This window comes from Pseudophryne corroboree, chromosome 5, assembly GCF_028390025.1.
Source record: "Pseudophryne corroboree isolate aPseCor3 chromosome 5, aPseCor3.hap2, whole genome shotgun sequence".
Lineage (NCBI taxonomy): Eukaryota > Metazoa > Chordata > Amphibia > Anura > Myobatrachidae > Pseudophryne > Pseudophryne corroboree.
The window spans coordinates 780,345,832-780,371,537 of NC_086448.1; the positions used below are offsets into that span (position 1 = coordinate 780,345,832).

The 25,706-nt window shown below is 47.9% G+C and overlaps 1 protein-coding gene across 5 annotated transcripts in view; it reads left to right on the forward strand.

The window, feature by feature from the left end:
• Positions 1 to 25,706, forward strand: part of ADCYAP1R1 (ADCYAP receptor type I) — a 483,354-nt gene that overhangs the window by 400,057 nt on the left and 57,591 nt on the right. For all 5 annotated transcript variants that reach the window (XM_063924333.1, XM_063924332.1, XM_063924334.1 and 2 more), the window contains 7 exons: positions 7,298 to 7,398; positions 8,610 to 8,707; positions 9,985 to 10,117; positions 11,163 to 11,316; positions 16,997 to 17,057; positions 18,531 to 18,600; positions 25,339 to 25,430. In XM_063924333.1, the coding sequence (XP_063780403.1) occupies positions 7,298 to 7,398; positions 8,610 to 8,707; positions 9,985 to 10,117; positions 11,163 to 11,316; positions 16,997 to 17,057; positions 18,531 to 18,600; positions 25,339 to 25,430 (709 nt within the window). The remainder of the gene's footprint in view (positions 1 to 7,297; positions 7,399 to 8,609; positions 8,708 to 9,984; positions 10,118 to 11,162; positions 11,317 to 16,996; positions 17,058 to 18,530; positions 18,601 to 25,338; positions 25,431 to 25,706) is intronic.

Here is a 25,706-nt window from a genome sequence, read left to right on the forward strand (position 1 = left end):
GGGTGCCGCAGATGGTGGTCTGGAGCGGCTGCGGTGGGGGAGGAGCAGTTGTGGGGTCGCCCCGGGTGGGGGAGGGGTGGGTGCGTGGGAGGTACGGGGTTGGTGGGGGAGGGGGTCCGGAGCTATCGCGGGCGCTGGAGGGGGTGTGCGGGGGTGCCGCGGATGGGGCCCAGAGGTACTGTGAGTGGGGGAGGGGCGGGTAATGCTTCTCCTGCTTCTCCTTCTGTCAGCAGCTAAACTGCTGTCCTCCCTTTGGCAGTGGCTCTCCCGGAGACTCGCACAGCAGCCAGTCACTATTGTTCGCGCCGGTGTCCCAACGCACCGCATTACAGGGAAGAAGATGTACGCAATAAACTGCAGCTCCCAGCAGCCCTAAGGGCAGGAAAGCTTCAGTGCTAAGGGCTGCTGGGAGCTGCAGTTTATGTAGTGCGTCTACTTCCCTGTAATGCGGCGCATTGGGACACTGGTGCTAACAATAGTGACTGGCTGGCAGAACTGTGACTGGCTGAATCAATGTAAAAGGTGAGAGTGCTGTGCAGTGTCAGTGACACTGCACACAGGCCCAGCGCTAGCCGCTCAGCAAAGGGATGCAGTGCAGGGAGGTACCAGGAAGGAGAGGCGTTCTCCCTGCTCTGCATCCCCGTGCTGAGCTGCTGCTGCTATCCCTGCTGCTGCTGCCGGCTGCTGTCACACATGCAGCGGCGCCGGAAGCACAAAACCTTTTCTCTCCCTCGGCGCCGGCAGCACAAAACCTCCTCTCCCCCTCCCCTGTGTGACATTCAGTGGCCGGAAGGGAGCCAAAGTGGGTGGAGCTAGATGGGAGTAGGGGGCGGAGCTACACGGGACCATGCTGCAGCAGGAGGATGAGCTGCTACAGCTTCAGCCAGCCAGACTTGATTAGATAAGTGTCTGGAAAGAGAGTGAGCGTGTGTGTCTATATACAGTGTCTGTGTATACTGTATGTATGTGTGACTGTGTATGTGTGTAATGTATGTACAGTATGTATGTGTGTGTGTGTGTGTGTGTTTGTGTATATGTGTCTGTTGTGTGTGTGTGTGTGTGTGTGTGTGTGTGTGTGTGTGTGTGTGACTGCTGCATAATGTGTGTAAGCGTCACTGGTACAGGGGCATTACGTGTGTAAGCAACACTGGTACAGGGGGCTTTACGTGTGTAAGCAGCACTGCTACAGGGGGCGTTACGTGTGTAAGCGTCACTGGTACTGGGGGCGTTATGTGTATAAGCGTCACTGGTACAGGGGGGCGTTACGTGTGTAAGCGTCACTGGTACAGGGGGTGTTATGTGTATAAGCGTCACTGGTACAGGGGGGCGTTACGTGTGTAAGCGTCACTGGTACAGGGGGCGTTACGTGTGTAAGCGTCACTGGTACAGGGGGCGTTATGTGTGTAAGCGGCACTGGTACAGGGGGCATTACGTGTGTAATTGTCACTGCTACAGGGGGTGTTACTTGTGTAAGCGTCACTGGTACAGTTTGGGCGTGACATGTGTAAGCGTCACTGGTTCAGGGGGCATTACATGTGTAAGCGTCTCTGGTACAGGGGGCATTACATGTGTAAGTGTCTCTACTACAGGGGTCATTATGTGCGCTGTGCGTTTGTAAAGTATGCAAGGGTGCAAATTTATAGTTTGCAGGGGGGCACCAAACACTCTAGCACTGGGCCAGACTGCACACCCACTGCAGTGCACAGCACTGTCACCTTTTACATTGATTCAGCGTCCATACATTACCCTCCGCGATATCACCCTCTCTATCCGCTACATTAACCATCTCAGGGCTTCCAGGCAGGTAGGCCAGGTGCTGTGTTGCGGAGTCAGGGCCTCTGGGGATCTGGGTGCGGCTGTGGTGGGGAGGCACTTTTGTGACATAACACGCAGAGCAGGCTCCGGGGCTCAGAGAGTATGTGGCGCAGGGAGGCCTGTGAAAGTCTTCCGCTGCGCCGCTTTCATACACATCTATGCCGGTGGCCGCAGCAGCTTTTGTTCCACCTGCGGTGCGGCTAGTGAGTGGGGATTGTTGATGTCGGAGGGGGCAAGTGGACTGGCAGGAAGACATTGGTGGTCATTCCGAGTTGATCGCTCGCTAGCAGTTTTTAGCAGCCGTAAAAAAACACTATGCCGCCGCCCAGTGGGAGTGTATTTTAGCTTAGCAGAAGTGGGAACGAAGGGATTGAAGAGCGGGTACAAAAAATGTTTGTGCAGTTTCAGAGTAGCTTCAGACCTACTCGGCAATTGCGATCACTTCAGACCATTCAGTTCCTGATTTGACGTCATGAACACGCCCTGCATTCGCCCAGCCACGCCTGCGTTTTTCCGAACACTCCCTGAAAATGGTCAGTTGACACCCAGAAACGCCGTCTTCCTGTCAATCACTCTGCGGCTGCCTATGCGACTGAAAAGCATAATCGCTAGACCCTGTGTAAAACTACATCGTTCGTTGTAATAGTAAGCCGCACGTGCGCATTGCGCTGCATACGCATGCGCAGAAGTGCCGAATTTTTGCCTGATCGCTGCACAGCGAACAAATGCAGCTAGCGATCAACTTGGAATGACCCCCATAGGACACTGCAGTAAAAGGATTGTTTTTTCCCCTATCTACAGCGCAGAGACTTGCTGCAGATGCAGTGACACACCCTCCAGCTGCACCTTTTTGGCAGGTACAGTCCCTTTTTTTTATGGTCTGTACCGATTATTGACTCTCCAAGCTTCCATTGAAAGTATAGGAAAAGGGGCGTGGCCACGGTGCTGTTCCCGTGGCCACGCCCCCTGTTCGAATTTGCATCAATGTTTATGTGTAAATTGTTGGAGGGTGTGTTGCTGCAGATGCAGTGGGACTATTTTGGGGTGTGGGGCTGGAGCTGCAGCTCCATCAGTCCCTTTGCTAATCCTGCTCTGTGAATGTGAAAACACTGCAGGCAAAGGGCAGAGCCTCCCATTGGATGTAACCTGTGTGGGAGGGCGTTTCTCGCCCAATCAGCTGTGGGCTGGGTGTGATAGACCTGCCACTAACCCAATGAGAGCTCCTAGCCACGCCCAGCGTTAGAAACCCAGGCACAGAATCACAGGGCTATTATATAGGAGATGCTCAAAGAGACATTAGTCTACTGGGCTCTAGAATAAATGCTATGTCGATTTCTGCCAGAAGGGTCCTGTGGACTCGGCAATGGACAGGTGATGCCGACTCTAAAAGGCACATGGAGGTTTTACCTTACAAGGGTGAGGAATTGTTTGGGGAGGGTCTCTCGGACCTGGTCTCCACAGCTACTGCTAGAAAGTCAAATTTTTTGCCATATGTTTCCTCACAACCTAAGAAAGCACCGTATTACCAAATGCAGTCCTTTCGTTCACAAAAAGGCAAGAAAGTCCGAGGTGCGTCCTTTCTTGCCAGAGGCAGGGGCAGAGGAAGGAAGCTGCACAACGCAGCTAGTTCCCAGGAACAGAAGTCCTCCCCGGCTTCCACTAAATCCACCGCATGACGCTGGGGCTCCACAGGCGGAGCTAGGCCCGGTGGGGGCGCGTCTGTGTGCTGCGGGCAACCGCTGCCCGCAGCACACAGCCGCCCGCAGGACACAGGAGAGGAGCACAGCGCAGCGGTCACCGGGGTAAGGAGAAGGAGGGAGGTGGAGGAGGGAGCCGCAGCAGCGCTTTGCTACTGGTTGAGGCGTTGCTGCTGCTGTCCCTCTGCTTCACTATAGGCTGTCTTCCGAGAACAGCCTATAGTGAAGCAGAGGGACAGCAGCAGCAGCGCCTCCAACAATAACACAGCGCTGCTGCGGCTCCCTCCTCCACCTCCCTCCTCCTCCTTCTCTCCTGCCCGGGAATCGTGATCTGCCAGAAGCTGCACCGAGGAGCCTGAGCCAGCGGAGAGGGTAAGTATAATTCTTTTCTTTCTTTCTTTCTTTCTTTCTTTCTTTCTTTCTTTCTTTCTTTCTTTCTTTCTTTCTTTCTTTCTTTCTTTCTTTCTTTCTTTCTTTCTTTCTTTCCATGTGCAAAAAGGGGGACTGTCTGCCGCAATGTGTAAAAAGGGGGGAATCTGCCTGCCGCAATGTGTGAAAATGGGGAATCTGCCTGCCGCAATGTGTAAAAAGGGGGAATCTGCCTGACGTAATGTATAAAAAGGGGGTATCTGCCTGACGTAATGTGTAAAAAGGGGGAATCTGCCTGACGTGATGTGTATAAAGGGGGAATCTTTGCCGCAATGTGTAAAAAGGGGGAATCTGCCTGCCGCAATGTGTAAAAAGGGGGAATCTGCCTGACGTAATGTGTAAAAAGGGGGAATCTGCCTGACGTGATGTGTAAAAAGGGGACGCTGTCTGCCGCAATGTGTAAAAAGGGGGAATCTGCCTGCCGTAATGTTTCAAAAAGGGGGACGCTGTCTGCCGTAATGTGTAACATAGGCACGCTGTCTGCCGTAATGTGTAAAAAGGGGACGCTGTCTGCCGTTATGTGTAAAAAGGGCACGCTGTCTGCCGTTATGTGTAAAAAGTGTACGCTGTCTGCCGCTATGTGTAACAAGGGCACGCTGTCTGCCATTATGTGTAAAAAGTGTACGCTGTCTGCCGCTATGTGTAACAAGGGCACGCTGTCTGCCGTTATGTGTAAAAAGGGGACGCTGTCTGCCGTTATGTGTAAAAAGTGCACGCTGTCTGCCGCTATGTGTAAAAAGGGCACGCTGTCTGCCATTATGTGTAAAAAGGGGGACGCTGTCTGCCGTAATGTGTAAAAAGGGGACGCTGTCTGCCGTAATGTGTAAAAAGAGGAATCTGTCCGCCGTAAGGTGTAAAAGGGGCTCTACCTGGTGTAGTGGTGCTACTGTGCGGCGTAATTTGAATAATGGAGACTACTGTGCACCGTTTTATGAATTGGTATTATTTTGTGGCCACATCCCTTCCCCACGAAGCCACGCCACTATGTATTTTTGCGCGCGCCTACGCCGCGCACTGCCCCTGTTTTGCATGCAGGGGTGGGGCTCCGATGCCATTTCTTGCACACAGTGCTAAAATGTCTAGTTACGGCACTGTTGCTAGGTATCCATTTCTCTGGCCCTAGGCAGGTCCCCCTCACCAGATCCTCTCCAGGGGTGAGGGGGTGGACTTGGATGGGATGGGGGGGGCCCAAAGCATTTTGTCGCACCTGGGCCCACCGCTCGCTAGTTCCGCCACTGGTTGGGACAGTATGACTGATATGAGGGGCAGTCCAATGACCGTGAGGGGAAGCAGTGGTCTACCTGATTTGGCTTTTTTGCAGGAAATTTGAATGAAGTAGAGAGCATTACACACATGAGAGGTCTTGTTACCATACTTATTGAACCACCCTCATATTTCCTTTGAAGTTATTTTTGAGCATTATTAATGTTTATTAAGATTTGTGTATGTTAATGCATCAATTTACTCATTAAAATCCACTTAAAATGACCATTTAAAATATAATATAGAAAACACTAAAATTATTTTTCACTAATGTCTTTCCATTTTCCAATAAATACATACGTGTGCACATTAAGGTTAATTATTTTACATGTTCAGCCTTAACTAGTGCATGAGAACTACATTACAAGCACATTGGGGGTAATTCAGAGTTGATCGCAGCAGCAAATTTGTTAGCAGTTGGGCAAAACCACATGCAGTGCAGGTGGGGCAGATGTAACATGTGCAGAGAGAGTTAGATTTGGGTGGGTTATATTGTGTCAGTGCAGGGTAAATACTGGCTGCTTTATTTTTACACTGCAATTTAGATTTCAGTTTGAACACACCCCACCCAAATCTAACTCTCTCTGAACATGTTATATCTGCCCCCCCCCCCCCACACACACACACTGCAGTGCACATGGTTTTGCCCAACTGCTAACAAATTTGCTGCTGCGATCAACTCTGAATTAAGCCCATTGTTGTGTATAAGTCTTAAGTGTTTTTTTTAAACAATTGCAAATAAGTTAATAGCGATTATTTCATTATGAGTTAAGGCTTTGTGATTTGTAGATCTGTCCTTAAACTGTTCCAGGGAATTTTATTACATTCTGTACAAAGGGTTGAACCTACTGTATTCCCATTCATCGTTTTTATTGAATTGAGAAAGAATAAGCATTGTTTCCTAAATAGTTCAGGTTGAAAAGTAAGGACTGTCCTGAACAATGGGAGCGCTGATTGAAAAGTATCAGAAGTTGGCTTTATAGCATAAAATCTGCAATTTCCTTTAGACTGTTGAATTAGGATAGGCAAATCATTAAACTACCCCCATTGTTATCATCATTTGGAGACAGAAGTTTTGTGGACGATACCAATATTCATGGGACCTTGTTGGCAACAGTGGCATTACTGAGTCACTTCATCTGATCTGGGATCTTTAAAGAAGATTCCTACTGTAGAACAGAAATTTCAGTTTTGGACGGCGTTCAAAAAGTTATACTATAATAATGAATATTATTTAGCTGGGGTCCAGCATTCCTCCCAATTTGACAGGTCTCCCAAATAGGGTTGGCCATAAACCATCCATGGTTCCAACCGAGGATAGTTTTGTGCTGATGGTTGATGGTTTTACCATTGATGGAGTAGATCCAATGGTGCACAATGGTGGTAAGTTTCTAATAGCAGAGGTTTCAAAAATGTTCAAACCATCAACCATGACGAAACCTTTGATGGACAACTACCTAAAGGTGGGTACATACTGGAAGATATATCTGCCGATCAATTGATCGGCAGATATATCTATGGACGGATCGGGCAGTGTGTTGAGCATACACACTGGCCGATCCGTCGGGGACTGACGTCATGATCTGGGCGGGGGTGTACACACGCCCGCCCAGTTCAGCTGTCAATCACCGCCAGCCACCGCAGCATGTGTACGGGCGGTCGGCCCACACACAGCGATGCGCCAATATATTGATATATTCTACTGCGTGTTTCTAGAACAGGCAGCAGTGCTGTCGAGGCCAACCGCTATGAATCTCACATTCACATGAATGGGGACTTCATAAGGAAATGACTAAGACAATACACTGTTAGTTTGATTAAAAAAAATAGGGGCGAGGCAAGCAGTGCAATTCTGTTACAGGTATCAGGTGCCCGACTGACCCAAGGTAGTCAATGACCAGTATTATAGTAACATTTATAGAGCTCCATCTAAAAAGCAGGTTTTAGTTTTGCTTGGAACATGGCTTTAAAACGAAATTATTTATAATAATATTCCTTGTAGAGATACATTACTGTAAACTGCTTAAACTACACACTGCCTGGTACTGTTGTCGGTGAACATAATTTGACATGTTGTATTTTGTTGTATGCAGAAGGAGTGATCAGCAGGAACTGTACTGAAAATGGCTGGACCGATCCTTTTCCGCATTACTCCGATGCATGTGGCTATGATGTGAATGAAACAGGGGATCAGGTAGGGATCACAATCTGCAGACACTTTCTAAATATAGATTACAGGTCACTGGACAAAAATGGTTGAAATCCATGCTTGCCAACTTGGCAAGGAGGCCTTCAGGATATCTGTGGAGGGAGATGCACAGGTGGCAGGAGTGGGTACGTGATGGTATGCAAACCCAACCCCACAATGTAATTTTGCTAGTCGCAGTATAACTCCTCATGGGCGGGGCCTCAATTATGCAAATGACATCATCATGCCCCACCCAATTCATGGGAGAAGTGGGCTGGATGTTGGAGATAAGGGAAGATGTGCTTCCCGTAATGAGTCACTCACTTATGTTTTTGGGAGCTGCCTAGTTCTGAAGGTGACCACCCTCTTAATAAATAAGGGACACATTTAAACAGAGCACTCAGCTGATTAGCCTAAGTGCGTGATTCCTCTTAGAAGAAGTTTCTGGTGTTAGTGGTGCGTGAGTAGGATTGGGAGATTAGTGAAAAAACTAACAGTCCAACCTGGATGACTACAATTTAGTGGTTGTTAGTCTTTGTGTTTCACACTTGCAGTGGTTATTTTCCCCCTAACATATAGGTTATAGTGCTTATCTTTTATTACTTAAACTGCAACATAATTGACTTGCTGCAGACATTTGGGGCAAGGGTGGCCAGCGTTTCAGAAAACAGGAGCGTGTTTGCCTCGTTTTCTGGTCATGCCATGGTCGGGTGGTCTTCAGTATGCCGAATGTGGCTTCCGGCGCCGGTATGCTGGTCGCCAGGAGCACGGCCGCCGGCATACCATACTACACCCGCCGTGGTCTGTATATGCGTCCACGAATGCAGCTTCACTGACACCTGCAGCGTGAAAACACCAACCATCCTAAGTAAGCTGAGGCTTACACAGATGGACCATGGTCACGCGGATCAGAGAAGCCGGCAGGAGGCGTGGACTTACACAAGCCGCCTCCTGCTGCATTAACATATTATCGCACAGCCTAAACAGTCACACAGGCTGTGCAGTAGCGTCTACAGATCTCTGTCAGAGCTGGGTAAATATAAGGATACCTTTCACTGCTTTTATAGCAGAAATCATACTGATCCTGTGTTGTAGACTGTATTGTACAATATATGTCACATGTATCATTCAGAGTTTGCCACAGAAAGTGTTTAGCCCATATTACTGTGTACTATATATCTCCCTATGTAACTGACACTGAGCTTTACATCCTGCAGGACACGTACTTCCTCTCTGTGAAAGCCTTGTATACAGTGGGATATAGCACATCTCTTGTTGCACTCACCACTGCTATGGTCATCCTGTGCCGCTTCAGGTAAATGCGTGAGCTTGTATGTACTATATAACATTGCAGGACAGGTATCATTTTGTTATTTTTAGTCAGTGAACTTTCAGTCCGTCCACTTTACGGGCATCGATCACGTTCTAGTGTTTTATTAAAAATGGTGGCCTACTGTATATTACGCAGCCCTTACAAGATATTAGAACTGTAAATCACTTCAAAGGCCACTCAGCTTAAAATATAATCAGCTTTATGTAAGAGATGCTAAAGAGACACACAAACGCGTGTGGCTGTAGTAAGACCATAATGCTCCTGGGCCGGCCCTCTCACATGTGACATCATGACACGTATATTTACCACAATGCTAGATGGGAGTAGAGAGGTCTTTACACCAGAGAGATGTGCACGGAAGGCGGAACCCCCTGTTGTGGTTTTAATTCAAATTCACCACTGTGTTTTGGTTTTGGCAAAACAACCCTCAAGTGTTTTGGTACGGATTTGGATTTTGGTTCGGCTTAGAATCGCTTAGAAATTTATACTCTTTTAAAAATCTATAAAAACTGCTGAAATCATGTCATTTATGCAATCCAAATTGCAAAATTTTCGGATCGGATCTCCTCGGGGGATTTGGACCGGGTTTTGCATATCTCCACTTTCCGCAAATATTTTTTCCCACTGAGCCTTGTTTTAATAAGCATTTTTGTGTTAGGGAATTTAGTTTGTATAACACGAATAATTATAGGATATAGGGGGTCATTCCGAGTTGATCGTAGCTGTGCTAAATTTAGCACAGCTACGATCATTCACACTGACATGCGGGGGGACGCCCAGCACAGGGCTAGTCCGCCCCGCATGTCAGTGCCGCCCCCCCCCCTCCCCACAGAAGTGCAAAAGCACCTCACAGCGGCGATGTCTTTGCACTTCCAGAGTAGCTCCCGACCAGCGCAGCTTTAGCATGCTGGCTGGGAGCTACTCGTCGCTCCCCGGCCCGCAGCGGCTGCGTGTGACGTCACGCAGCCGCCCCGGTAGTCCCCCCAACGGTCCAACCATGCCTGCATTGGCCGGACCGCTCCCCCTAAACGGCGGCTTAACGCCCCCTCCCGCCCAGCGACCGCCTCTGTCTCAGAGGCGATCGCTAGGCAACGACGGCTGCCATTCGCCGGCGCACAGTGGCGCTGGTGCATGCTCAGTTCCGACCCGGTCGCTGCGCAGCGACAACCTGCAGCGCGCGATCGGGTCGGAATCACCCCCATAGTTCAGCTGACAATCCTAAACTTCCGTTCACTCGACCATTCTTTTGCGTGTTTCAGAAAACTCCACTGCACTCGGAACTTTATCCACATGAATCTTTTTGTCTCGTTCATTCTGCGGGCGATATCTGTGTTTATTAAAGATGAAGTTCTGTACGCTGAGCAAGACAACAACCACTGCCACCTGTCTACTGTAAGTAATGAGGAACACAATGAACCAGCAAAATTACTTTACACCTTCAGATAAATTAATTTATTATCGTGTGGCTTGTGTAATATGCATTGCTTTTTCTTTGGTTTTTGTATCTTTTTGTATATACACACATTGCAGAATGGGATATATACAGCTACTACTTTAAGTAGTCTTAAAGTGGAAAATCCAGTGAATTAGTTGATTTACTGGTAAAAGAGTTTTCATGCACACTATTTTTGGAACAAAAAGACTTATGGTGGCAATACATATAATTTGTAACTATCACTTATCGGAATAGCATCCAAGTACGAGGGTCCGGAACATGCATGGAGTTCCAGGTGGCAATTCAATTATTTGTTATACTGTCTATAATAAGTAATGGCCATTTATCGGAACTATTCAATTGTTGCTCCGATCAGTCCCCCATTGCATGCGGAAGTCACATCTCAGCTCGCACCCCCTGGAGGTGGTAAGCTAAAATGTGCAAAAAGTCAGCAGTTTGGGGGCCCAAACAGCACTTTTCCCCTTCGCAACTATTACTTTAATCCTGCTTAGCCCCTTTACGCGGCTAAACACTGACTAATTAAGCGCAATAATTAAGGGACTCTCAAAACAATTGAATTGCAACAATGGAAAACCATTCATTATCGCGCTTTAACAAATAATTGAATCGCTCCCTTAGACCTAAAGCAATATATTTAAATATGGGTATTAGATTCTAGGTTAACTGTGGCATGGTGGTTTCTAGAAGCCCCCTGGAGGTTGCTTTATAGTAGAAACAGTTTTGTAGAAATGAGCATTTCTGGTTCATGGGTACATAATAACGCACATCCCTGTGACTTGCGTCTAGATGGAGGTTTTTGCACTTGTATGAATTTGGTACCTTTGCAACTGCGCTAATATCACCATTGCATCCACAGCTAAATCAGGCACAGAAATAACAAAATATAATTGTTTGATGTCGCAAATGATGACGGAGCGTTGTTCCCGGATTGCTAAGGATTCCAAATTTATTCACTGATAATTGTTTTGTCTTTTAATATAGGTGGAATGTAAAGCGGTGATGGTGTTCTTCCATTACTGCGTCATGTCCAACTACTTCTGGCTCTTCATTGAAGGACTCTACCTCTTCACACTCCTCGTGGAAACGTTTTTCCCTGAACGAAGATACTTTTATTGGTACACAATAATTGGATGGGGTATGTAGTTTTAATAAAAGGGACAATGTTTTAATTGTACACGTAGATTCTATTTTTCCTGGCTAGGATGTTCAATTGAAAGCCCCCAGAGCTGGGGTAGACCCTCAATCACCTCCAGTCTGTTGTGGTGCAGTACTGCGTCAGATGCACAGTGTCTGAAATGTATTAGAAATATTTTTGGTGTTTCTAGGCGGTGACGGGGGAAGGGGGGCTAGCCACGCGCATGGAGATACTTATAGGAATGTTATGACATGGCACTGAAAATAGTTACATACACACACTCTCAATCACTCACGTTGGAGGCCATACGCTGATCTAGAATCTGCATCTAACATGTGGTTGATGGGAGTTCCAAATATACGACCAATGTAGGCATCTAAAGAAGTCCCAAGCGGTATTTAAGGGTCTAAAAACGCTGAAAATGAGCATCTCAGTCCTTGAACACGGCATCCAGATGATAGATAGACAATATCTAGATAGACAGTCAATAGGTCAACACCATATGGTAAACATACATTAGGTCAACGGGTAAAAAAAGGTCAACAGATCAAAGGTCGACAGTGCTTTAGTTCGACAGGTTCAAAAGGTAGACATGACATAACAATGGTCAACCCACAAATGGTCGACACATGTTGACCTTTTAAACCTATTGACCTTGAGTACCTGTCAACCTAACCCACTGTCGACCTTTAATCTGTCGGCCTTTTGTACCCGTCAACCTAATGCATGTTGGCCATTTGGTATCGACTTATCGACTGTCGGCCTAAATACTGTAGATCTTCTATAGCACACCCTATGGCTGTGCACCAGGAAAGGGCTTTGTTGCACCATTAGCATAAAGTTGTAGATGCTACAGCGGCAAAAGACGCAGCCACATCCAACTCAGCATCTGCTCCTAGGACGTTTAGCAGGAACTGGGTGACTTAGGTGTCTATTTACTAAGCCTTGGATGGAGATAAAGTGACCTGAGAAAAAGTCCCAACCAATCAGCTCCTAACTGTAATTTTTCAAACATAGCCTGTAACATGACAGTTGGGAGCTGATTGGCTGGTACTTTATCTCCATCCACTTTATCTCCATCCAAGGCTAAATAGACCCGTTAGTCTGGAGTGTACTTTATCTGTGCAGAGTTCATTAAATGTGTGCTTATTATCCTGGTGACTTGTATATGACCTGTGTTTTACTAGCATTAAAAAATGCCAGCTCATTATACAGTATGTCATCTTAAAGTCATCTCATTAAGAACATATGTAGTTCCAGGCAACATTCCCCCTCTGCCAAAAGAACCAAAACGTAAAGACAGATTAAGGTAGTCTAGGCCAATTACAGCTGATCACTCTCTACATGGGACCCTTGGATGCCTAATGGATGATGCCGCTGTGGGTTAACTAAAGTATCTTGCATTATGCAGAAACATTGTTTCAACAATATTAAAACCCTCTTGCCAAAGACCATTGTACTGAATAGTTAAGTATTATAGAGGGTTGTGTGTTTGATAATGTTTATAGAATTACCTTTAATGGAACAATGTTCTCTGAGCCGGGGCCGGCTTAAAGTCCAAGGTTAAAGGTCTGGGGCTAAAAATTTTAAGCGTTTATACTGAAAATGAGAGGAGCTGGGACTAGGGAGGCCAATCCTGGGCCGTTTTTTCAATCCCAGGATCCGGATATTGCAGTATGGATCGGTGTAGGGAGCAGGGAGAGAGGATGTGGAGGTCAGTGAGGAAGGGAATAGGGAGGGCGGGCTCGGAAGTACAGAGCAATGATGGTGGGTGCGTGGGAAGCACAGACAGAATTGATGTAGGCACCCGGTAGAGTGCTACTGCGGCTCCGATTGGCTGGTGGCTGGTGCTACATTTGAAAGGCCGCCACCGCTGTGAGTGTGTCCATGGCTGCCCACCTAAACTCCATATACCCCACTGCCACCCGGGCTGCACAGCAGGACAGCGTCTGAGCCAAGTGCTATAGTTCCTGGAAAAACTGTGCATTCGCAACCTAATTCCGCGAATTCCGGGATTGGTGGCTCAAATCCCTGGATTTTTGGGACATAAACCCGGGATCTCGCCAATCCCAACCCTGGGATTGGGCTCCCTAGCTGGGACCAGTTCTGTGTAGGTGATGCCAGTGCCATGTAGGTGCGACCAATAGTGTGTGGGTGATGCCAGTGCCACGTGGGGGTGACCAGTGATGTGTGTGCGTGGCCAGTTTGCATAGTTCAGTGACAACAATAACATTAATGCTTACGATTTATGTCTGACTGTGTGGCCAGCTAGACAGTTGGTCATCATCGTACTGCCATGATGACGGGCCTGTTTTGATGTAGAAGCCTGGAGCTGGAGCTCCATTCGCCCCATTGTTTATCTGGTCCTGCTCTCAAATATTAATCTCCATCCCCCCCCCCCCCCCCCCCCCACCACGAAACACCAATACATTACTCCAGACATCAATGAATTTGAATTGTGCAGCAGGAAAATATATCATTGATGTGAAATCCAAACCTGCGGAAGTGAGGCAGATGATTCCGGTGTATGGGGAATTAGTCCACCTCTATTTCTACAGTATTGGTAATGGTATACGTTAGAGAAGATGAAATAATGAAACGCTATCTGGAATGATGCACTCAAAGGATCACTGTAGTTGGATGTTTTGAAGTTTAACAATAAAACTTAATTTTTAATGCTCTATTTAGAAAAAAAATCCCTCGAAACATAAAAATAAGGGAAAAGGGAAACCACTGTAGTATCAGATCAACTATGAATTATTTACCTTGCTATTCGGTACATATTCCAATATTTCAAAGTTGAGAGTCCTTTTAATAATTAATTTCCATGGAGTGTGTCCCAGTGTATCGGCTGCTGCATGACATATATTTGCATTTTAATTACAAGCCTCATATCAAAAGAGTGAATTCTGCCTTGGTCAATTTACTGAGGATATCTACTGTAACGCCGACTTTGCATTTCAAAGAAACTGCTGCCGCGTTCTCTTCAGCTGCTCGGGATTTTCGAGAACACTTTTTGATTTGATGTACTCAGGATTTTTGTGTCGTTAGTTGGCTTTCAGGTTTTTTTTTTTATCCCCCTTTGAACGTCAGGTACATTGTGACACATTCTGTGTGATGCGGTATCATAAATTATTATGTATCTTTCTCTTTTAGAGTGCGCTCTTAAATTCTGATGACTTCCAGAGCAGACTTTACGATAGATATGGGATTATGATCCCTGTGCTTGCCGACTCTTTGTAACCACAGGCTAGGTCTGAGAAGCACCGGGGAGTGATGACACGACTCATGTCATCTGACACTGCAACCCTTCTGCACGTCACGATTTGCGTCATTGCTCAGTGGGGTGTGTGCAGTGATGACGCGTTTCGCAGTCAATGGCACCATTAAGGCCATGTTGTTTTCCCTAGAGGTAGTAGGCAAGTCTGATTCATCCTTAAATAATAAATAATGTAGTTAACAGAAGTCATAGAGTTTGTACAAGGAATTTCAGCATTTCCATTTTCCTCAACTATTAATACTTTAGTCTCGTTCATGTATTACAGTAAATCATAAAAAAATTAGACCTCAAGACTTTAGTGCATGTGTCACTACTGTACATTTGAATGGATTTAATACCCTGGATGCCTCTACCTATGTAGTTTATAGCATAAAATGTGCCTGGAAGCAGGGTAGCCATCGGGGGGACTGTGGGGACTGGTGTCCCAGGCCCTTACAGAGGGGGGGGCCACCCCTGGCTTTTACTGCCAATACCAGGAGAGCTGCACCAGTCTGTGAAACAACAGTGGGCTGATGCGCAGGGAGGACTTCTTAAAACAAGCCTTCCCTGCGTATCAGCTCGCTGTGAACCGGAACGGTATGTCCGCAACCCTCCACATATATGTAATGTCACAATGTATCACATAGTGGTGGAGAGGTGTAACAGTCTATTTTGTCAGTCCCGAGCCCCACAATTTCTGATGGCAGCCCTGCCTGGAAGTTGCAAGCAGGGCAGTAGAGAGCCTGGCTGGGCCCAGGTACTTTTCAGGGGGTGGGTACTAATCACAGGAGGCGTGGTCATGCACCCATAGAAGAAAATACGGCCTCACTGCAGCCCAGCACACAGAAGCGTGTGCTGCACTGAGAAAAGCTGCAGCTGCTGTGGCCTGGTAAGGGTGGTAGGGTGGGCAACCTGGGCCCCTCCATCAAACCTGGGCCTGGTTAATTAGTAAATCCAAATAAAATACATAGGGGTATATTCAATTGAAGTCGAAAGCTGCCGTCTGTCGAAAAGACGGCAGTTTTCGACTTTTTAAGGTCGAATCGTGAATCGACCTATTCAATATAACCCCAAATTTTTCGACAAGTCGATGAATTCGACTTGTCGAAAAGCACGTGGATCGGTGGTATAGCTGCCGATCCACGTGCTTGTGAGTGAGATCGGGAGAGCAGCGGCGGGGACGGGGAGAGCCGAGGCAGGGACGGGGTGAGCAGAGCTGGAGGATGTCACAGCCGCCTCTCACAGCCGCGTCCACCCGGCTCCAGCAAGCGAGACCTCGCTTGCTGGAGCCGGGTGGACGCTGCCGTGAGCGGCGGCTGTGAGAGACGGGGAGCGGCGGCTGTGAGAGAGGGGGAGAAGGGGAGCGGCGGCTGACGGGGAGCGGCGGCTGTGAGAGAGGGGGAGACGGGGAGCGGCGACTGTGAGAGAGGGGGAGAAGGGGAGCGGCGGCTGACGGGGAGCGGCGGTTGTGAGAGGGGGGGATGGGGAGCGGCGGCTGTGAGAGAGGAGGGACTGGGGGGGAAGACGGGGGAGAGCCGCGGGCAGACGGGGGAGAGCAGGTCGGATCCATTCCGACAAATGAATGTCGGAATGGATCCGACTTCAATTGAATATACCCCTTAATCCTGCAAAAATATAATTATTTTTTGCATGTGGACACACAAATATGTCTCTTTGTACCTTGTATTAAATAGTAGAATATGAAGAGTGTGCCTACTGTATATGGTTTTCATGTACTATTGTACATATACTTGATTGCAGCGTTATATTTTATCTAATGTCCATTTTAATTATTTTGGTATTTCCCAAAGCTTATAGGAATTACTGTAATATATATAATGTTGTATTTTTTATTAATAAGCACTGTACATTTCCTTACACAAAGGGAAGTGATTATAAAGGTTGTGTAAGACATGATACATGTATTTGGTGTGAGAGTGGATTACTGTAGCTGTGGATGTGTAGTGTTTTATGTCACTGTGAAATGACGCTGTGACATGATGTCTGGTAAGAAACCCTTTTATCTCATTTTCTTTATATTGGCTTCAAATGTGTGAGAAATATTCATCGTTATATTCAGGATTCTCACTGATGTCTCGTCCGCTACTTCTCAGTTGTCATCTATGTTGGGATTGAAAGTTCTATGTATACGCTGAGCTCATATTGCTAATGGGTAACGCTGATATCTGAGCTCGTGAGTAAGGTTTCGAAGGTTGGCAATGATTGACAGATCTCAGAAATGATATATCGGTCTCTCCGTTGATGCTTGTGTGATCAGGCCTTCTTACTTTGTGACTGTCACTACAGCTCATGTACACTGCATATGGTGGAATATACACGTACGTGTTTCTAGTTCTGTGTAAATTAATTTGGTTTATTATCAGTTTCAAATTAACGGCTGTTTATATGTCTTCTTTCCAGGCACCCCACTTATATGCGTTACAATATGGGCTGTGTTGAGGCTGCACTTTGATGACCAGGGGTACGTATGTGATATACGCCATTACCACGTACAGCAGAGGTTCTCAAACGCAGTCCTCAAGGTACCCAACAGTCCAGGTTTTAAGTTTACCCATGTTTGGCCACAGGTGACTTATTTAGCAACTCGGTCAATTTGATTAAACCATCTCTGCTGAGCCATGGATATCCCTAAAACCTGGATCGTTGGAGTGCTCTGAGGACCGCATTTGAGAACCTCTGACGTACAGTATTATACTTGAACTAGTATTTTTCTTGTCTGTAGTAACCATTCAACAATAAAACTAGAATGTGATGATCAGTCTAGTGCAGAAAATGTGACTCAGGCGGTGTAAATAATTTATAGGAAAAGTGAAAAAGCGCTGTACCGTATAGTGGGGGTAATTCAGATCTGATCGCTGCTGTGCGTTTTTCGCACAGCGGGCGATCAGATCCGAACTGCGCATGCGTATGTACCGCAGTGCGCTGGCGCGACACACTGCTGCAAAAGGGATTGCCGGTGAGCGATGGGTTTGTGCAAAGGATCCATTCGCGTTTGTGGGTGGCAACTGACCGTTTTCTGGGAGTGTTTAGAAAAACACAGGTGCATCCAAGTGTTTGCAGGGCGGGTGTCTGACGTCAAATCCGGCCCCGGACAGGCTGATGTGATCACAGCGGCTGAGTAAGTTCTGGACTGCGCAGAGACTGCACAAAATCAGTTTGTACAGCTCTGCTACACATGCGATCGCACAATTGCACAGCTAAAATACATTCCCCCTGTAGGTGCCGACTATCTGATCGCAGGGCTGCAAAAATCGATGCCCAGCGATCAGGTCTGAATCCTCCCATACACATGTGTAGTAGAAGGAGCTAAATGTCCTCCTCCTAACAGTTATACATACACTTCTGGGCCATACTTGTGTGATTATTATTATCATGCACTTACTGAACTTTGCCTTTGTGAGATTGTACCTTCCGTACCTCACAACATAGGTGGTCTACAAAGTAGGATGGGAGCGGGGCTATGTCACGCTTGGGGCCACGCCCTGGGCAGCAGCCACGTTATGCCTCTTCCCACCCTTGTTTGACCTCTCAGTCATAAAGTTTGGTTCGATCAACCTGCATAGCCACATATACATGCGTTCACTTCCTGAGTGTGCGCAGAACAGTTTCACATACGTTACGCCAACTGGCACATAACTCGTTCTGCATCATCCCCAGTGAGAGGAAAAGACCCGGTATAACTTATTGCTTTTATGAATGTTGTTGTTTAATAAATACATCACAAAAACTACAAAGCCAAAAAAGGGGCACTCATTTTGGCACTTTAACTCGACCACAAGAGACGCTGTCACTTACAGATGTTTTTCCGGTTGAAGTCAGTTATACACAATAAGGCTGCAGCGGATCATTAACAGGATACATAAAGATGTTTGCGCAGAATGGTTTATGCATCATGGTGCCGGAGTAATCATCTCTATATTTATTATTGCCCTAGCTGCTGGGATATGAACACCAACGTAGCGCTGTGGTGGGTGATTAAGGGTCCTGTCATTGGTTCCATTATGGTAAGTTGTCCTTAGATCAATGTTATATTATATGTTCCTTTTATTCATGAAAAATATGATAGGGTGCAAGAATAATTATGGGTTTATAGTAAATTATATCACGTTATCGTCTAATCTGATGATATTGTACTTTGGCAGCTAATCAGCTCAGAGCATACTGCCAGAACTATCACTTTCTGAAGCTGCAATTTCTCTAGATTCCCTCACAATAAACTGCTATGTACATGATGTGTGCCTCACAGCAGCTCCCATTATTATATGAGGTGTGCCTCACAGCAGCTCCCATTATTATATGAGGTGTCCCTGTGTGCCTCACAGCAGCTCCCATTATTATATGAGGTGTCCCTGTGTGCCTCACAGCAGCTCCCATTATTATATGAGGTGTCCCTGTGTGCCTCACAGCAGCTCCCATTATTATATGAGGTGTCCCTGTGTGCCTCACAGCCAGGGCCGGTGCAAGGTCTCTATGCACCCTAGGCAAATCTCCAGCCTAGCGCCCTTTAACCTGCAAATCCCCCCACCTTTCGGAGGGGAGATGCAGGTGGCCACTAGGCGGACTAGGGTATATTGCATTATTATACATATACAGAAAGAAGAAACAACTGAACTTTTGAAGTGAAAAAGTATATTTTCGTGACTTTATTCACAATATACAGTACTTTTACTTTCAAATCCTTAAGTGATGACCGTTCTTTCTGCCTATGTATACACGCTAGCTAGCATGATGGCAATTGTATAGGACACTGAGGCCAATTTCAATTTTTTTGCTGAGTGCTGGGATAACAATTCTATCTATCTATCTATCTATCTATCTATCTATCTATCTATCTATCTATCTATCTATCTATCTATCTATCCTGTATACACTGCATCTGTATATGGGGTCTGATGGGATATTTAATTGTATGTGTATACATACATACAGTATTATACATATATTTGTATCATACCTCCCAACTGTCCCGATTTCAGCGGGACAGTCCCGCTATTCGGACACTGTCCCGCTATTCGGACACTGTCCCGCTGTCTCTCCCCAGTTAGGGGAGGCTTTGATCATCTGCTGCTTTGCTCTGCAAAGCAGCCGGTGATCACTGAATAGATGCCGTGCGCACGCGCACGGCATCTATTCAATGCTGGGAGGGGAGCAGGGGGCTGCCCAGCTGGGAGGGGAGCGCTGGGGACACCCCCAAAATGCCCAAAACGGTTCCGTGGCGCTCGGCCATGCCCACTTGGCAGATGCCACGCCCCTCCCACGGCAAGCCACGTCCCCTTTTCGGGTCGCGCGGGGTTCGCCACGCAGGGGTCCCTCTTCCTCCCCTACAAAGTTGGGAGGTATGTTGTATGCTCCTTATTGTGTTCCATACCCCAGCTGTAAGTTAATTACTGACCCCCCCCCCCCCCCCCGTCTCCTCCATATGTACTGTATTGTACCCCAGTGCCTGTGTTTCCCTATTATACTGTTTACAAGTGCAAACCACCCTCAGGCTGTAAGATGTGTACTGCTTGTGGTCCTGCAGAAACCCCCATAGGTTACTTACCTAATAGCTGTTTCCTTGTCTTCCCTCATAATTGCTACGGCTCCTCTTACAGGCGGCAGCAGCATTACAGCGATGTTGCAGGTGCATACCTCCCAACTTTTCATTTGTTGAAAGAGGGACACACGCGCGCGCTCCCAAAAAGGGGGATGTGGCCTAAGAAAAAGGGGGGTGGCTCCACGGAGGACCCGCAATCGCAAGTCACGCCCCCGTTTTCTTCACTGAGGGGGCATGCCCAGCGCTCTGTGAGCTGCTGGCATGCCCCCTCCCTCTGTCTGCACTGAATAGACGCTGTGCGCTTGCGCACAGCGTCTATTCACCGCTGCTCTGCTAAGCAGGGCAGCGAGTGCATGAGCCTCCCAACTGGCCCCCCCTCCTTCCCACCGCGGGACACTGTGGCCCCGCGGGTGGGACAGTCCCCAAAAAACGGGACTGTCCCGCGAAAATCGGGACAGTTGGGAGGTATGCAAGTGCAGACATGTAGTCAGGTGCTGCTTGATGCTGGAGAGTCGGGATCCAGGGGCCTGCATCAGGACTATGAGGAGCGGCCGTGGGGGCGCCCCTTGGGGAGCCATAGTTACATCCGCCTCTTATGTGCCTTCATATGACATGATGTTACACTTGTTAGCACGGAGGAAGCGCTGAGGCAATCTGTGGTACAGCCTGATAGCGGCGGCTGCACCTGATTAGACCTGCAGCAGCAGCCAGCGCAGTGTAAGGAGGAGGCCGTACACAGAGTCATCCTTCAGTTTTTTGCTAGAATAATTTAGTGGCGCCCTCCAGGAGCTGCCGCCCCTAGGCAGCCGCCTAAAGCTGCTTAATGGTAGAGCTGGCCCTCGATGTCCCTGTGTGCCTTGTAGAAGCTCCCTTTATTATATGAGCTGTCTCTGTGTGCCTTGCTTCCCTTCTGATTATAACACAGTGGCACAGTGCAGGGCCGGCTCCAGGCACCTTCCAATAGAGCGGCCGAACAGGGCGCCACACTTTATGGGCGCCGCTAGCTCTGGCCGCCATATTGGAGCCTGGAGCAGTCCCTACAGTAGCAGTGTCCGCCTCCTAGCAAAGACATACACTGCAACACAACCGACAGACCTAACCCCCTCCCCGCTAACCGATGTCAGCCCGTGAGCCAATCAGAGCTTGCGGTCCGGCAGCCGAGGCTCCTGATTGGCTGCCGGGCCACGAGCATTGATTGGCTTGCAGACCAGCGACTAGTTGGAGCTACACACCACTGGAGACTGAGGGGCAGGAGAGGCGCACGCTGCGCTCTCCTCCCCGCCCTCAACTAAAGAGCAGCAGCAGCCTCCCCGCACTTCAGAACAAGAGATGCGTGGGGAGCAGCGCGGGGGATGGGGGGGGAAGGATATCTGTCACTGTGTAGGGACATGTGTATCTGGCACAGTGGGTATGTCTGCCACTATGGGGACATGTGTATCTGGCACTGGGGGTATATCTGGCACTATTGGGACATGTGTATCTGGCACTGGGGGCATATCTGGCACTATTGGGACATGTGTATCTGGCACTGGGGGCATATCTGGCACTGTATGGGACATGTGTATCTGGCACTGGGAGCATATCTAGCACTGTGTGGGGGCATATATGTATTTGGCACTGTGTGGGGCATATACTGTATGTATCTGGCACTGTGGGGCATATATATATTTGGCACTGTAGGGACAAGTGTATCTGGGGGGCATATCATGTGTATCTGGCACTGCTGGGGGGCATATCATGTATATCTGGCACTGCTGGGAGGCATATCGTGTATCTGGCACTGCTGCGGGGCATATCGTGTCTGTCTGTCACTTCTGGGCAGCATATCATGTCTGTCTGGTACTGCTGAGGGGCATGTTGTGTCTATGTGGCACTGCTGGGGGGCATGCCATGTCTATCTGGCACTGCACTACTGGGGTCATTATGTGTATCCGGCACTATACTGGGGTCATTATGTGTATCCGGCACTATACTGGGGTCATTATGTGTATCCGGCACTATACTGGAGACATTATGTGTAAGGAACACCACTGTGGCTGTTATGTGTAAGGCTGCTAATTGTGTGTGTAGAGGGGGTGTGAAAATATATTTATTTATAGTTTGATAATATGAAGTTGCGAAACCACATCCACTTTTCCAGGAGCGCGGGGGAAGTCTCTTCAAAATGTGCTCGCTCGGGGTGCTAGTAGGCCTGGAGCCGGCCCTGGCACAGTGGTTTGCATTGTTGCCTTACCTGGGGCTACTATATGGGTTCTGTCCTGAACAGGGCACTGTCTGTGTGATGTGTGTATGTTCTTCGTGTATTTATCATTGTCTTTCTTTTTGTACTTCAGTTCTTTCCACACACCAACAAAAAATCACACATTGGCCCTCATTCCGAGTTGATCGGTCGCAAGGCGAATTTAGCAGAGTTACACACGCTTAGTCTACGCCTACTGGGAGTGTATCTTAGCATCTTAAAAGTGCGAACGAAGTTTACGCAATATTGCGAACAAAAAAAACTTAGCAGTTTTAGAGTAGCTCCAGACTTACTCTGCCTGTGCGATCAGTTCAGTGCTTGTCGTTCCTGGTTTGACGTCACAAACACTCCCAGCGTTCGCCCAGACACTCCCCCGTTTCTCCGGCCACTCCTGCGTTTTTTCCGGAAACGGTAGCGTTTTCAGCCACACGCCCATAAAACACCGTGTTTCCGCCCAGTAACACCCATTTCCTGTCAATCACACTACGTTCGCCGGTGCGAACAAAAAGCCGTGAGTAAAAATCCTTTCTTCATAGCAGAATTACTTAGCGCAGTCGCAGTGCGAACATTGCGCATGCGCTCTAAGCTGATTTTCACTGTGATGCGAAAAAAAAGAACGAGCGAACGACTCGGAATGAGGGCCATTATTATATTAATACGGTTCTGAAAATATCACCCACATTTTCAAAGAAAACATCTTTTTCACTTGCAGTTAGCAATATCCGGCTGCCGGGTCAGAGCTTCCAAGAAAGTCATCTGGCTAACATAAGCTAATGCCATCCCAAGATGTTTTGAGGGGATTTATTGATAAATATGTCCTTTAAGGATCTGGGACTCAGGGTCGACAGTGTCTAACTCGACACACTTTAGGTCGACACCTATTGGTCGACAGTTGGTAGGTCGACACAGGAAATAGGTGGACACGGCCATTAGGTCAACATGTACAAGCCAGACATGGAAAAAGGCCGACATTAGTTTTTTATGGGGGTTTTGTGTTGTTTTCCTTGGAAAGTGACCGGGAACCCCAATTAGTGCACTGTGTCCCCTCGCATGGCTCGCTTCACTCACCATGCTGTTCCCAATTGTAGTCCACGTGGATCGTAAAGTATGAAAAAGGTTAAAAAAACAAAAAAAAATTGAAAAACTCACGTCAACCTTTTTCCGTGTCGACCTTGTTCATGTCAACCTAATGACCACGGCGACCTATTTTTCTGTGTCAACCAATAGGTGTCGACCTAGATACTGTCGACCCAGAGTCCGTATACCGTCCTTTAGTCTGTAAGCTCCACTGGATCAGATACTGATTGATTAAACAGCCTCTGTAAGGTGTTATATAGTTACTGTACATACTTACTTCATCCCTCCTACTAGCTACTATCTGGCTTTCCCACTCTGTTACCCATTCATTCAAACATCATACCTTGCCAGGCTGTCACTAGAGTAGTCACACAATTGTTACACTCAGTAACACAGGCCCTCATTCTGAGTTGTTCGCTCGCTAGCTGCTTTTAGCAGCATTGCACACGCTAGGCCGCCGCCCTCTGGGAGTGTATCTTAGCTTAGCAGAATAGCGAACGAAAGATTAGCAGAACTGCTACTAAATAATTCCCTGCAGTTTCTGAGTAGCTCGAGACTTACTACTACACTGCGATCAGCTCAGTCCGTTTCGTACCTGGTTTGATGTCACAAACACGCCCTGCGTTCGGCCAGCCACTCCCCCGTTTCTCCAGACACTCCCGCGTTTTAACCTGACACGCCTGCGTTTTTCCGCACACTCCCGGAAAACGCTCAGTTACCACCCAGAAACGCCCCTTTCCTGTCAATCACTCACCAATCAGCAGTGCGACGAACACCAGCAAAACTGCTAAGTTTTTAGTTAAATAACTTAGCGCATGTGTGCTGCGTACCGTGCACATGCACATTTAGCAGCAAATCGCAGCATAGCAAAAATCGGCAATGAGCGAACAACTCGGAATGACCCCCATATAGTTAGCTTCCATAGGGGCCCATTTATCATTCTATATTTGCCACTATATCCCCCAAAACAACCGTTTTCGGGGCTCAGCCACAAATATTAGGTATCTCCTGAATGTAAGAAGGAGGAATCACAGCAGGTATCTCCAGTACCTGCTGTGATACCACCACTGCCGTCCGCAGCCGCATCCCCCATAGGTTTCTATGGGGATGCAATGCTGCCCGATTTATCAATATCTGGAATGCGATGCATTCCCAATATTGGTCCCCGCAGTGCCAGATTAAGCCCTTGGGGGGCCCAGGGACCCAAGACAGGGGGGCCTTCCCCTCCCTCTAGCATCCATCCCCCAGCTACACTAGCCGCCTGCCTCTCCCCTCCACCCCAACGTGGCTGTGGGGGGGTGAAGTAGACTCCAGGCTGCCAGGAGGGTTCCACGTTGCTGGGAGAAGAGTGCAGGATGTCTCATGCCGGCAGCTGTGTGATGCCCCGCATGCGGCTCCCTCCCCCACTTCTCGGTCAGCACGGGGAATGATGCAGGCAATCTCCAGCCTCCGCTGCCAGGCGAGCTGCTGCGGGGCAGAGCATCTCTGGCTGGGGGGCCCCTTAAAACAGGGTGGCCCAGGGTACTGACCCCGTGCCCCCCCCCCCCCCCTCTTAATCTAGCTCTGGGTCTCCGCAGCTATTGCCATCTGGAGATAGTGGTAGCCCATGGCCTAGAGATTGCTTTAGTAGCCGACAGAGGGTTCCTCCGTATATAGTATTATATAGATATGAAAGTGTTGCTTTTTTGTATTTCCACAAGGGAACCTAAAATATAATACAGTATAAGCCGTTTATTCATGTTATAAGTCTAAATGTATGCAGAAATAAATAATATGGTGGTTTTACGATAGTGTCCTTATGCCGTGTCCTTCATGCTTTCCGCATTATCATCAGGGTGTGAGGATGTGAGATTCACCCGTTTCTTCTTTTTTTTTCTCTCTGTCCAACAGATCAACTTTGTGCTGTTTGTCGGCATAATCATCATCCTTGTGCAGAAGCTGCAGTCCCCGGACATAGGCGGCAACGAGTCCAGCATATATCTGTAAGTACACTAGCTGCAGAGAGGAAATACCTCTTACTGGGTATGTTATACAGGGGCAAGAACAGGGCATCAGAGGCAGGGTCGAACTGGCCCACAGGGGTACAGGGGAAACCACCGCTGGGCCCCACTGCCCGAGGACCCACTCTTTCCTCTAGGGATCAGGTTCCAGACTGTGCACCCCCTTTGTAGACTGGCCACAACCCTAAGTATGGGCCCCTGTCACTGCAATCCCCCCGGTGGGCCCTTCATACCCCAGTCCGAGACTGATCAGAGGGT